The sequence below is a fragment of the Pygocentrus nattereri genome, chromosome 10 (genome assembly GCF_015220715.1).
Source record: "Pygocentrus nattereri isolate fPygNat1 chromosome 10, fPygNat1.pri, whole genome shotgun sequence".
Lineage (NCBI taxonomy): Eukaryota > Metazoa > Chordata > Actinopteri > Characiformes > Serrasalmidae > Pygocentrus > Pygocentrus nattereri.
The window spans coordinates 21,337,168-21,351,757 of NC_051220.1; the positions used below are offsets into that span (position 1 = coordinate 21,337,168).

The window sequence follows — 14,590 nt, forward strand, 5'->3', positions numbered from 1 at the left end:
TCTGATATCAGTGGGCAAACTAATGTCTTGCTTGACCAATCATCATCAAAATTCAGTTAGTATGCAGTTCATTCCTCCATATAATTGAATATTATGTACACTTTAAAATTAAACACTAGTTTTTCAGAATTGACTAGCACATGGAAAGGACGCAGAGTGGGTGAAGAGTATTGATACAGACATGGAGGTGATGGGGACTTTCCAGACTGATGAGAAACTGCAGCATGGCTAAGTGTCACAGGACACTGATTTGTGTACGATTTAAAAAATCTATTACAGCTGACCGCCGCCTCACGCTAGCGTCTAGGCCCAAATATTCGCTTATACTGCCATAGTCCACAGTAGACACATTGTCTGTTTCATTTACAAAGCATGCCATAATCCCTTGCAGCCCCCTATTTTATTCGCAGCAGTCAGAAAATCCTTTTGGTTATGGGACATTAGAGCCAGCAAGTAGAAAAACATTTAGTTTGCGATAAAAATTCAATTCTGTAATTCCTATCAAAAATCGCAAAAACAAAAAAGAGCATGGAATTTAAAAGGGATGCGGCTAATTGCGCCACAAAGGAGTCTTTGAGAAGGTTTCAGGCACTCTGGAAGGAGGGAGATTTCATTAGCACAGAGAAAGCTGCCAACACAAGGGGATTATACCCCTAAATAATAACGTTTGGCTGAAGGAAATTCTATTACTCCAGCTGGAAAAGAGGAATCTGAACTTTCTGGGCTACATGAGCATGAACTCTGATAGCTACCGTATGTGGTTCAATCAAGAGATTGATGAGTGTTTACTGTCGGGTCTGATTTGCGTACTTAGGGAAGGCGAGGAAGATGTGGAAATTATGAGAAGAAGAGCAAGATGGGTCTTTGTGACATATGGTTTCATAAGCAAATTTGAAACCTGATCAATGCACGCACACACACACACACACACACACACACACACACACACACACACAAACACACACCGTATCCAGCATCTGCAGCACTTTGTCTTGCTCACAGGAATCCAGGCCGTCAATGATGACGACCAGGCGAGTCTGATTCTGTGTGAAGCCATCAATGGTTTTTGCCATTTTAGCCATGAGTTCCACCTCACACTTTAGAACCTAACGGATGAGATAAGAGATTATCACTTAAAACCAGTAATACGGAGGTAAGTCAAAACATTACATGAAAAACTTTTAATACACTAGAATCAAAATACACTTCTGTATTATACGCTAATAGTGTAATAGTGTAAAATGTGTAAATCAATATATTGTATTTATCATCTTCCAGAAATATCTTCTACATACAAAAATTCCCTTCCTTAAAGTGATGGTTCAGTGGGTCAAAACATCAAATTAATACAATTTTCCTCTGACTCCAAGTGCAGTTGAACAGACAAGATGTGTTTGGTGTTGAAGTTTGCTTCTTTAGTTTTGCACCTTAGCTACTAGTGTAGCTTACAAGTAAATAAAGCTTATGATCACCAATCAAGCAGAATAAACCACATATCTAAACAACTGCATACTTGCCTCTAACCTTGCTGTGTTGATTATCTAAAACAGACTTGTTTATTTGGTTACTGACACTGTATGGCATACTGCCATCTGCTGTTACCTATAAAAATGGACAAGCAAGAGACCACCCTTTTATTTATTCAAGTCAAATTGGGCATTAAGTACAAGTTATTCTATTTTTATCATCAGAAAAAAGTAGAGAACAATATTAACAGAAAATTACACAGAAGCATCAACAACTAAATATATTTTTTCAGTATTTAGTGGGTCCAACTACTACCTTTATAACAGGATTATTGCTTCCATTCTTTTCAGGAGACTTTTTTCAGTTTTTCAAAGAAATCTGAAGGAACATTTTTATCTCAGATGTCTAGATCTGGTGGTTTTGTGCTTTTTGCCTTTTCTCAGAAACTGCTTCTTGACAGATAACACATCCTGTCAGACTCACAGTGCTGAACTGTCTTTTTACAGCGGAAGGATGGACATTAAAACTTTGGATTTTTTTCAGATCTGAAGAGTGGAGCTTGATTTTCTCCTCTTTCTCAAAGACGAAACTTTAAGTGCTGTTATTCTGATGGTGACAGTTTTGGTGGTCTACCAGTCTAATTTTCTGTTTCTTTCTGCTTTTGTTTTTTCACTTATTTACCTTTGACTTAACCATTTTAATGCAAGCTGATTATCATATCTAATCCAAAGCCACTTCAGATACACATGAAAAAGAAATGTGCAAGGCGGTTAAGTTATGTTTGGATAGTTGTTTGTGTGAATGTTATTGTCTCTTAGAAGGGGAATATAATGTTGGTTACTACTTTGGAAACTCTTTTTGTCAAAAGAACACAGCTGTAACTCATTAGTTCCAAGTTTGGAAAGATTAAAGAGTTAAAGCAGCAGTAGGGTGCAGAACAGGAAAGTCATTTTCCCTTTTTTTTCTGAGACTTTATTCCTGACATTGAAAAATGATTAACTTCTACATAATCTCTGACTTTTACACTGTACCATATATCTCATGCTTAGCCTATTTCTTCAAAGATAACAGTAACTGCTGATGTATAAAAATCCACTACTTGTTGGCTACATAAGCTTTATATCTCCAGTCCAAAAGTAAAGAAGCAAAGTTTGGCCAGCAAACATCTCTTGGCTGATTCACTGTACTTGCCATGAGGGCAAAACTGTGTAAATCAGATTCTTCTCTGAATAATAACTTTAAACAAACATCACTGTCAGAACAAAACTCCTATCTCCAAAATGGTAAATTTACAGGAGAAGGAAACTTTTAATGGAAGTTAATGTGACAATATTTTAGAATTTTGGACCATTTTTATTGGTCCATTCATCATGAAATTTTCACACAATTCCAAATAACTGGAGTTTTCAAATTATAGTTTTTTTGCATGAAAGTGACGATACGTAAATTTAAATCTTCTCTTTATGCCCGCATGGAACTGTTCACGACTCTCTTTTGCATACCTTCATGAAACCTTCACTCTTGAGCTTGTGCATGCTGTTGGCAGCACTGTGCAGTCTCCTCCTCTGTGAGTGTAGCACTGAATCAGCAACTTGCCACCAGGTCCTGCAGTTCAGCAGAAGAGCCAGACCCACCACACTGGCCATGGCCACCAGCACTGCGTTCACTGTAAAATTAGCGGGCTCTACCTTGAAGATAGCCAGCAAGGCCATGCCGGTCACCAGACACGCCAGTGTCAGCGCGAAAAGCACGAAGGATGGTACACAGCATGTCTTCTTCCACTTTTTTCCTAAAGAACGGGAGAAAGACACTCTCAGACAACTACAGACCTAGTATGTAAATTACTAAATAGCACGTATAACACAGCAATCAATGTATAGTAATAATGGCCATTTCTGAAATGTAGCATAGCGCTTAATTAGGCCTGAAATTTTGGTCTGAAACCAAGAGCTACACAAGAACTTTGTGTCCAAGTCCAAGACAGATAGGCCAGAACCAGCCTATTATCTTGAAATGTCAAATAAAACCTGGTATTTCTAATGACAGATAGCCGGATAAATTACCATGAGTAACAATAAGAGATGCCATAAGATCCATGATATAATCAAATAATCAGTTGTCCAAAATTACGCTAACATTTTGCTTTAACAAATATATTCATCATACAATGCTTTTGAACAACATCCAAAATGCTTTTAGTCTGTATAAACTTTCCATAGTGCGCTGTCCTCACTCTGCCTTTACCTGCTTAATGCTAAAGTTCTATTTCATTACATAGAACAAATTACATATACCATGTAATTTGAACATTTCAAATATTTTTGGCCAAAGAAATAACATCCCTTTGAGTGTGCTAAACTTTCCTGACTTGATTCACTGCTATGTCCCACGCATCCATTTTCTCACAGGTGTGGGCCTCCTACAATAAAGTAAGTAGGAAAACTACTAAAATCTGTTAAAAGCTTGAGGAAACTATGAGAACCCCAAAAACTCCTAAATTAAATTTAAATCCAGCCAGAACCCAGCACACATTTAGAAGGCAATGCCAGAACCTGACATGCATAATTGGGTCATGCCATGCTTCGGACAAATACTTCAATCTCTAATGTTAATGTTATTTTTTCCATGTCACTCATCCTTACTGTAAAGTACTGCATGTTGTGCACTACAAACAAACCTTGTGACTCATCATTTTTAAAGACTCTGAAGAGTCTGGTGGCCATGAAGCCAAACTCTCTTTCACATGCATCTGACAGTGTGGCAATCATCTCAGCCATGGAGGTCTCCCCTCCCACACTTGACAGGCGGTTATAGTCTGTGAACAGAAACCTGAACAGACACATACATGAAAAACTGTAGATTTTAGAACTTTATAAGTGAATATATTTATAACCATGGATTACAATCTTTACAAACATTACATAATAATGTGGTGGATCCTTTATTTCATATGAATTTCTGTCTGAAATTAAATAATTAAATATGTTAAATTGGTGGTTATAAGTTTCCACAGCACCCCTGCCATTCATTCCACAACATGGGTTGGCTGTTAATAAGATGCTATTATATGATTATTCATCATAATCCTAAACATTTTGTATACTTTTTATATATTTTTTTCTCAAATACCTAAATCTTCTTGTTTAAAGAAATAATGCTTAAAGGAAGTAACTGTATCTGCCAGTGCATTACATTTTTGGTATTATTAAGCAAAGTGTATAATTAGACTGAATAATCTTATAATATTCTTATAACAATCCCATAATGAGAAATATTAGATATGCTGTCTGCTTTAAAATGTTTTCGTCTGTTAAGATATCATGTTGTGAAGTGTAGTAGGATCTTTCAGCTTAGACAGCAGAGCTAGGCATGGCTCAGTCAGCCATACCTGACGGGGAGGGCTTTGGTGGTCTGCTCAGGGAGCTCCGGTGGGTTTACGAACATCAGTTTGAGCAGCAGTTCTAGGTAGCCGATGTGACGGGCCAGCCGGGTGCTGATGAGCCACGCCCAGCTCTCACCTTCTTTTCGACCGCCAAAGTACACCAGCACTGCACACATCCGAGAACATCACAGTCCAGTTAAATAAAGTACAGGTAGAACATGTCCTTCTGACCTTAACAGACTGTTTTCGTTACTCTACCCTTAAGAGTAATATATGTAAATTACATTTGTTCTGACTGGCGACCCTAAATTGAATTATGCCTCATTCAAAAGCCATCTGGGAAACACTTCTCACAATTTCAGCATGACTGGGTGGGGCAAACTGCTAGTAGGCAGATAAATGCAAATTAGTTCATCACAGAAACAGCAAATTCAAATTGGATGTTTTTACTACTTTGTTTTCATATGCGGACTGTATGGACAAAGGAGTGAAACACTTTTGAAACTTTAAAAATGTTTACATAAGACATCACGCTTTTATTTAAAAAGTGAGAACAACTCAGATTTCCATGGTATGGCCATTTAAAGATAGCCTTTGTTTACCTGATGGACACCTGATAGAGACTGGGAGACACACGTTTGAAAAAGATTGGTTTAAAAGAATAATTTACCACATAGCTACAGTAGTAGCTTCCATCTTGAGACCTAAACTCTGTCTGTATTTTTGTCCATTTTTATAGGTAACAATACATCATATAGTGTCAGACAAATAAATATGTTTATCTGACATTAATTCAAACTAAATACAAGTATTGATTACTTTTAGCCCCATACCTCCAGTGCAAACAAACAAAAAAACTCTGAACACCAAACATGTCTTGTTTACATTTGTAGTAAGGGGAAATTTGTGTAAATGTGTTCCTTTTCCCCTAAACTAAACCTTTAAGACATGAGAAACTTTACGACTCATGCAATTTTACAACAAAGTCCAACGGTGCCCTCTGGTGGACAAGACCACTAACAGTCCACAAACATTTCAGTGAATACTATACAGCACACAGGCTGGGTAATTTGATTTGCTGAGAAGGCTATTTAATAGAATATGCCTGTCTGTAACTGCCACTGCCTCTCATGAGCTAAAGAGATTAATGAGGTTAGCATGGAGCCAGGCTGGGAACACAGGCTTAGACATTTGCACACAAATATAGTCCAGTCCACTCTGACTACCACTTTTATTGAACGCTGATTTCACCTGAGAAGCACTTAGAACTCAACTTCATCTAACATAAACAGCATGAATGGTCCTCAAACCACATTAAGCTGTTAGGTAAGCGGTTAGTGTTGTCAATACAAATGGACAAAATTAACTCTGTATAAAATTCAGGTTTCAAGATGACTGCTAGGTTTTAGATGTGACATACTTTTTGTAATTTTTTTATAGAAACAGTGTATCATACAATGTCAGAAACCACCTTCACATTCCTTAAAAAGTGCTAACTGGTGGTCATAAATTATTTGTTATATTGTCCTCAGTACAAAACTAAAGACACAAACCTTGGACACATTACACGTCTTGGCTAACTCACTAAATTTAAAGTAAGGGGACAATTGTGAACATTTAGTTTATACAATTTTGATGTCCAAAGAGCCTAGGCTCTCACCAAAAAAGATGTAGAGGAGAGCAAGCAGGCTGAGAGCCACAGCAATGGCCAACTTGGGGTCAACGGTAAAGCCCAGGAGAAGAGCCAGAGAGCCGCAGAGCAGCAGGGTCAGCACCACCACCAACCAGGAAAACTGCAGCAATGGCTCCACCTGCTGGCCGGCAAACGTCTTCATCTCATCTGATTCAAGAGAGAGAGAGAGAGAGAGAGAGAGAGAGAGAGAGAGAGAGAGAGAGAGAGAGAGAGAGAGAGAGAGAATGATGGATGATGATTACGTGGTCCTCAATAGGTGTGATGTGAAAAACATTACTACATAAGTAGTTTGTTAGCCGATAAAAAAGAAAGCAATACCCAGGCTGCTCTTACCCTCCAGTTTCTTGAGGAGAAAAGACTTGCCACTGCCCCACTGGGCGTACAGGCCAACACAGATGGGCGGCTGCATGGTGGGCTCACTCAGAATGTCTGCCAGCGCACTGCTGTACAGGTCGTAGCCCAGCATGTCACCATCACACTCAGTGGGGGACAGGTGCTCTGTGAGGGGTCAGGAAAACACATATAACGAAACTGTTCTTAGAAAATGGGAATCTACCTCGTACTTGTTAGATCTGAACAAGAGGCAAATGTCTGATGATTCAGTTTGCACAATAATAGATGGTGTGGTATGAGCTACTACTAGCTCTATAAACCTTACAGCTCCAGCACAAAACTAAACAAGCAAACATGCCTTTGCTGATTAACTACATTTGAGATAAGAGGAAAGCAGTTTTTACTGAACTATGACTTTAAAATTGAAGACATGTTTTTGAATACCACTGCAAGATTCAGTGAACACTTACTGGCTCCAAAGATCTGGGTGAGGATGCTCTTCTGGTGTGTGCAGTCGATGTTGTAAGGTGTCTCGCCCTCTTTGTTGGGCTTGTAGAGCAGGCGACCATCTTTAGGGTTCCTCAAAAGCAGTTCCGCCAGCTTCCTGCTGCGGCCCTTGATGGCAATGTGCAGGGCTGTGTCTCCTTTCTGAGAGCAACAACATTTATCTTCTCATTAATTACCAAGCACTGAAACACTATACACAAAAAATACATATGTACATAAAAAAATAGTTAAACTACACATGCTTTACTCACAGATTTGTAGCGTCTTAACAAGGTTTGACAAGCCTTTTCAGAATGTGGGCAAATTCCCACTCAGCATAGTAAGAAACTGAACAAACTATTTTTGTCAAAGTATATGTGATAGGAACGTTTTAGGAAAGATCAGCTGTAGACCTTTGTCTTGTAATGTTAGCATGGTGGCAAATTTGTTGCTGTTTCCAATCTGCCTAGCTGTGATCATCTCCAACAACAGTCCAGATTGGTAGGAGATTAAACTGCAAACTCAATTACATGTCTTGACTCTAAACAAAGTGAGTTACAATTTCTTCAAATTAGGTTCAATTGGAGTTTTGCCAGCACTCTATGAAGCTTGTCCGTGCAACAGTTACTATAAATAATGCATTTTTGGACAGAGCATGAGTAAGTTAAGTCTACTGAGGGTTATCCAAAAATCAGTAGATACAAAATATTCTAAGGTGATTACTGATAATGGTGAGATAATGACTGTTTTACTTATAGCTCTTGTATACTTACTAACTACAGATTTTCTAGAGAAAAATAAATAAGAGTTCTTGTCACCTTATCCACAGCAGACACCTTCGCTCCTTTGTCAAGAAGAAGCTCAACGATCTCAATGTTCCTCATCTTGGTGGCTTTAATAAGTGGAGTCTCCCCCTCCTGACACATAGAACAATAACAATTACTGTATATGATAAGGCAACATACTGCTGTGGCTGTGCAATAAAGTTCATGACACATACATGAAAACACAAAAAAAACTCAACTTCTACAGCTCCCTGGAAATCAAGCGGATTGGCTTTACCTTAGTGCAGGCCTCTGTATCTGGGTTACACTGAAGGATGTCTCGTACCATGGTGGCATTGCCTTTTTCTACAGCCCAGTAGAGGGCACTCTTGCAATCCTATGAGGAAAGAGTGCATGAGTAAACATAGGCACAACCCCACTTCTTTTATAAAACTGTCCCACTGTCCCATTAACATTATTGTATTCTGGTATGGTAGGATGAAACTTAAAACTCTGGATCAATCAAAAGAATGATATGATGGTAGTAAAGAAATATTGAGATAAACAGGCCTGTTCAGCATCAAGGCTATGCTAAGAACCTGTTGTTGACAGATATTTACAGGGGAGCTGAAACAATGAGAGAGCAAGACATGAGTACCTGGCCCTTGACATCAATATCAGCATACTTATGCAGCAAAGCTCGAACAATCTCCACGTGGCCTCCTCTCACTGCTGCAATTAGAACAGTGTCTCCACTCTAAGACAAACAAAAGAGCACAGATGAATGAACATGTAAAGCTAAGTATAGGCTACAAGAAACATCATCATTAAGCTAGGACAGTCTGACGCTGACATTTGAAGAAAGTGAGACCTATTAAAATACAGTGTTCCCTCGTTTATCGTGGGTGTTACGTTCCAGGACCACCCGCAATAAACGAAAATCCGTGAAGTAGGGACGCTTTATTTATTTAAGTATTTATTTAAGTAAGTGTTCGAGGGAACACTGTACTCGTGTTTTTAAATAAACAGGGTCGTTAGTTGTTTAGCCACCATGAAAACTTTAGTTAGGGCTGAATTTAGGACAATGGCTATAATAATAATATAAATGACAATAATAAATAATATAATATTTTGGATATTTTCATACATTTCCAAAAGTATTTGTTAAATACATTCACATTCATTTAGTTTTGTATGGTATATTTCTATATGTAATATTTCCCCCATATGTTTTGAACTAAAAGCATTTTAAAATATCTTCATTTAACATTGCAATATATTCTGGAATATATTTTAGAGTTTAGAATGCATTTTTACATGGACTGCAATGGATCTGAAATCATCATCATCGTCGTTAACCGCTTAATCCAGATAGGGTCGCGGAGATTTGAAATATATTTAAAAAAAAATATATATATATATATATATATGTGTGTGTGTGTGTGTGTGTGTATGTATGTATATATATATATATATATATATATATATATATATATTTATTTATTATGTATATATTATCCCACATGGGAAAATAGTAAGGCTCACAATCTTGCAAAAACCTCAAGAAATGAAAACTGAATCTGGGGAGCTATGAGGGCCAGTTAAACAGTAATAGGAGGCACAGACACAAAACTTCTCACTTCAGTTTTGAGTTTTTTTTTTTTTTATTTGTAACTGTCTAGCTAACTAATTTACATCATTGTGTATGTTGTTTTGATTATGTACTCAGCTAAGATGTAAACACATTGTCAATTGCTTGTTAACAGATATGACAATTGATTTTCAACCTCAACTGAGTAGTTTGACATTTTAAAACTTAATAATGTTGTAAGGTAAGATATAATTCCTAGAGGAAGGATAGGAATTAAATCTTAGCTGGGATTTGCTTCTGTAATATACATTTGCAGTTGTCTCATCAACTTAAAATTAACTTAAAGATAGGATGTTTCTACAATACAGCTCTGGTCTCTTTATAGCAGTAATTCAACAAAAATAAAAATGTAGTCTATCAGCAGATTTGCACAGGAGCTACAGGGCTAAATAAGCCAAAAAGTAAAAGAAGCTTACACCTAGAAATTAATATCACACAAACTGCATGCCTAAATCATCACACTTGCCTCACACTGTATCAATTTAAGAAATCTCAAATTAATTTGCTGACATATGAACAAAATTCAGGCTTCAAGTGGGCTACTCTTTTAGCCATGTAACATACTTTTGTCTTATTTTATAAGGGGAAATGGCAAAACTGCATAAATTAAATTTTTTGTAAGAAAAATGACAAAAAATCTTTGGTTCCCACCCGGTCAGGAATGTTGACATATGTGTCTGCGTCCAGCAGGTCCTGCACTATCTCAGTGTGGCCCTCAATGGCAGCGATCATCAGTGCTGTGTTGCCATCTTTGTCCGTCATGTTGACGTTGGGGTTTCTCTTAAGCAACTCCTTCACCACCTCAGTGTATCCACCACGAACCGCCACGATTAGAGCGGTCATTGAGTTCTGACAGAGAAAGCAAACTCAAGTTATGATTATACTAAATGGTTTAGAAGCTTTTAGGCTTGCAGATTTCTTACTAGCATGAGGTCAATTTCACAGTCATTCAAATTAACTGTCACTCTGTTATTATGCAGCTCTTAGTGGAGAAGCCTTTTTTTGCACCCTCTGAACAAACAGTCATAACTCGGGACTTGTTTACTCTATCGCTTAACCGGATAGATGATGTGAGATAAGACCCCTTGAGGATTATTTTGATGTAATGTTGTGTGTATTGAGAAGAAAACGTCTGAGTTATAACAAGTTAGACACAGAGAAAATCTTGAAATAAGCAGATTCTGATTTTGAGAAATGTATAGGAGTGAATGGGGCAGTTTTCTGTGCCCAGTGCCAAACAAATGCTCATAACTCTAATTGATAAAATGATGAGGTTTCAGAAAGTTTCTCTACCATTTAAACTGAAATGGAGTTTAAGTTCTGAACATTCAGCCATTCATTCTTATGGGAGGTTTTTAATTTTTCAACTTAATTTTATTAAAAACTACCAATCCGACTGACTCCAAAAATACATAGCACAAGTCACAGCACCAAGACCTTCGAAACGCAGTTTGAACAGAGTCTGTATGTTAAGCAGTTCGGGCTGTATTAAATCGCAGAAAAGTGTGGAAGAAGAAGAATAAGAAGAAGTATGAGAGAGACAACAGATTTTTTTATTTTTAATAGATAATTATGATTATTATGCATCAGCTCAAATGTAGCTCTAATTCCCCAATAAATAACCCAGAAGTAAAAAATTCAAGAACACCTACCGCCCCTTCCTGGTCCACATTAGCGCCGTTCTCCAGCAGGTGCATCACGCATTCATAATGACCTTTCCTGGCTGCCCAGATTAGCGCTGTAGTGCCATACTGATTGCAAGATAAGACAAGACAGTCAGGTTAACATGACATTGAGCGAACTATTGAATTTGGTATCGGAGCTTCCTTTGTGTTGTGTACAGCCTGTTTTCTCATGGCCACCATCATATACTCTAGAATGGAACTTTCACTGTATCTCTCTGAGTTCTGAGCGTGTGTTTATGTAAACAGAGTTCATTGCTGTGAAATCAGCAACAACTTTGGAGATACGGGTAATGATGGTAGTCACCTTGTCAGAGCAGTTGACTTTAGCACCGTGTTGTAGCAGCAGCCGGACAATCTCTGAATGGCCTCTGCCAGCTGCCCAAATGATGGGGTATACACTGTACTGTTGCAGGAAACATAAATGGATGAAATATATTTCTGTCATTCTCTCTCAGTCCTTTCATTTCACGCACTGTCACTCTTTCATTCACATGCTTTTTCTTTCTAAATCTCAGTTACTCACTCCCTCACTCACTCTTTTGCTCATTGACTCATTATCTCACTATCTCTCTATCACTCTCATTTCTCATACACTTGCTCACTTTCTCTCCCACTCAATGTAACTAGCTCTCACACTTTTTTGGGTCTTCCCTGTCTCTCTCTCTCTCAGTATCACTCATTCACCCTCATTTGCACTCACTCTCACTTTCTCTTGTTGTCATTCTCCCTCCTTCACTCACCAACTCACTCACTTTTGCTGTCACTCCCTCATTCACTTACTCACCTATTTGTTCACTCTTGCTCACTCTCTTTTTTTACTCACTCACTCACTCACTCACTCACTCTTTTGCTGTGACACAATTACTTTAAATGAGCTCTTGATAGTAATATTGTTGGCATTATGACTTTATTTCATTGCTACATTCTCTGAGTGAATGCTGTAAAAACAGTGCTGTATTGTGTTGTACTGTATTTGTGTACTTGTCCAGTGATGTTGGGGTTCGCTCCTTTCTCCAACAGCAGACGGGCCACTTCCACACGACCCTTATAGGCTGCCCACATAAGAGCGGTCCAACCACCCTACAACCACACACACACACACACACACACACACACACACACACACACACACACACACACACACACACACACACACACACATTAGCAAGCTGATAGACAGAAAGTCTTTAGTGATGTCACTGCAACTGGATTGTTTTCATAAACACTATTCGCCTGAGTCAGAGTGTTACTCAGATTGCAGGTTTTCTGCAGATGCTCATCCTGTTATTATTAGCACTGTGCTACCGACACACTGGCACCACAACAGCCACGACACACTTTCCCAGCCAATGTTGTGTTTGAAGAAACATGTGTGTAACACTTTTATAAAACATCTGAAAAAAAAGGAACTGTACTTTAAGCTGTAAATTCAAAACAAGGCAAAATAAAACTGGTTTAATATTATTTTTATGCATCATTAAACCTGATTTATATGATTGAATTCAATGAATGACTCACTCATCAGTGCTGTGGGTCAAGTACAAGCAGATCCTACATAGATAGGAGTGGTCGTATTCCAGTAATACACAAATTGAGTTAATATATTCCAGGCAGCGTTGCTGAAGAAATTAAATTCCCGCTCAAGACATTTGCTACAAACATTGTAACAATCCACTACAGTGATTTTGAAGAAAATGAAGCATTAAGCTAGATTTCACAGTACTATGTATGCGTTATTACAAGGAAAACAACAGCAAAAAAAGTGCTTACACTGACACTTCATTTGCTATAGCTGACCCAAACATTTTGAGACACGTTGCCACCCTCCAATTGGCCTGAGCTCTTAGAACACGTAAAACACATATAATTATAAATAATAATAAACGTCATAAATACATATAATATTCATATGTATTTAATTACATATCTATGTATTCAACATTATTTTATTTGATAAATATATTATATTATATATTTATGTATAATATCAACTACACAATATAATTGATGTATATAAAATGTTAAGAATCTGTTAATATGTTTTTATTTGTATACTATTAAACCAAGAAATATTCAAACAATATAAAGGGTAGCTGACGTTTTCATATGTTGTAGATAAATAAATACATGAAAAAATAAATAAATACATTTGCTAGGATAATGGCAATATATGAAGAGTTTCAGGCCAAAGTACTGAGTACCCATTTTATGTTCTTAAAAAGAATAACTGATGATGTATATTGGAAAACACATTTTTATTTCTCTAATAAAGGGGGTATTAATCACAATATAGCACTGATATTTGTTTCGGTATAAAGCTCACTCCCCACAATATATATCATGGAAAAAAAGACTGAAAGTGGTCTATAATACATTTTGGAACAAAACCCTTCATATTCAGATAGAATGCATTACCATGTCTCTATGCTCCACGTTTGCATTGTTGTCCAAGAGCTCCTTCACCACTTCAACATGACCCTCCTTGGCAGCAGAAATCAGCGCAGTCCAGCAGTCCTGCGTACGAGCAAAAAATGTTACACATCAGAAGCCTGATGTAACTCACCATTGAAAAAGAAACGCCTAGATGCTCCCCGTCCATTGATGAACGGCTCTTAGAGATTTAAAACATACCAATTGGTCATACCAAGTAGTCATGGGTGACCAATCTTTACAGACACCAGCGTTCAGTGAGGCTCGAGGTACTGTATACTTCTAAGCTCCGGCGAGTGACTGAGGGTGTGTGTACGTTGCATGTCATCACCCCATCATTTGATGAATCACAGTTTTGCACGCCAATTTTACACAGCTCTGCAACCCACCTGCTATTATATGTTAACCTGGGAGAATCTAGCAGTTTAGTGCTGTTCCACCCACAGTCACGTCACAATGAAATGGAAATATGCTGAAATTGCTTTCTTTCCTCTAAATGTTGAGGTTGGCCACGTAACCTGAACAGAATGGTCAGATGAGCCATTCGGCCTGAAAGCTATCATAATTAATTGTTCACACCTAGCTTAAGAGAATTCTTGGCATCGCATTGCTCAGTGATTAATGGTACTGAACCTTTCCTGTGTGGATAACTGCTGATGCTGTTGTATAATGCAAAGTAAGCAGTCGGTGATGAAACAG

At 37.9% G+C, this 14,590-nt stretch overlaps 1 protein-coding gene across 5 annotated transcripts in view; it reads right to left on the minus strand.

The window, feature by feature from the left end:
- The window catches only part of kidins220a (kinase D-interacting substrate 220a), a 74,929-nt gene that overhangs the window by 54,008 nt on the left and 6,331 nt on the right, over window positions 1–14,590 (minus strand). For all 5 annotated transcript variants that reach the window (XM_017694441.2, XM_017694439.2, XM_017694437.2 and 2 more), the window contains exons 4-18: window positions 13,877–13,975; window positions 12,443–12,541; window positions 11,766–11,864; window positions 11,429–11,527; window positions 10,428–10,625; window positions 8,784–8,882; window positions 8,424–8,522; window positions 8,180–8,278; window positions 7,346–7,523; window positions 6,876–7,040; window positions 6,510–6,689; window positions 4,856–5,015; window positions 4,145–4,296; window positions 2,970–3,256; window positions 966–1,106 (exon numbers count right to left, since the gene is read on the minus strand). In XM_017694441.2, coding sequence (XP_017549930.1) covers window positions 966–1,106; window positions 2,970–3,256; window positions 4,145–4,296; window positions 4,856–5,015; window positions 6,510–6,689; window positions 6,876–7,040; window positions 7,346–7,523; window positions 8,180–8,278; window positions 8,424–8,522; window positions 8,784–8,882; window positions 10,428–10,625; window positions 11,429–11,527; window positions 11,766–11,864; window positions 12,443–12,541; window positions 13,877–13,975 — 2,154 coding nt within the window. The remainder of the gene's footprint in view (window positions 1–965; window positions 1,107–2,969; window positions 3,257–4,144; window positions 4,297–4,855; window positions 5,016–6,509; window positions 6,690–6,875; window positions 7,041–7,345; window positions 7,524–8,179; window positions 8,279–8,423; window positions 8,523–8,783; window positions 8,883–10,427; window positions 10,626–11,428; window positions 11,528–11,765; window positions 11,865–12,442; window positions 12,542–13,876; window positions 13,976–14,590) is intronic.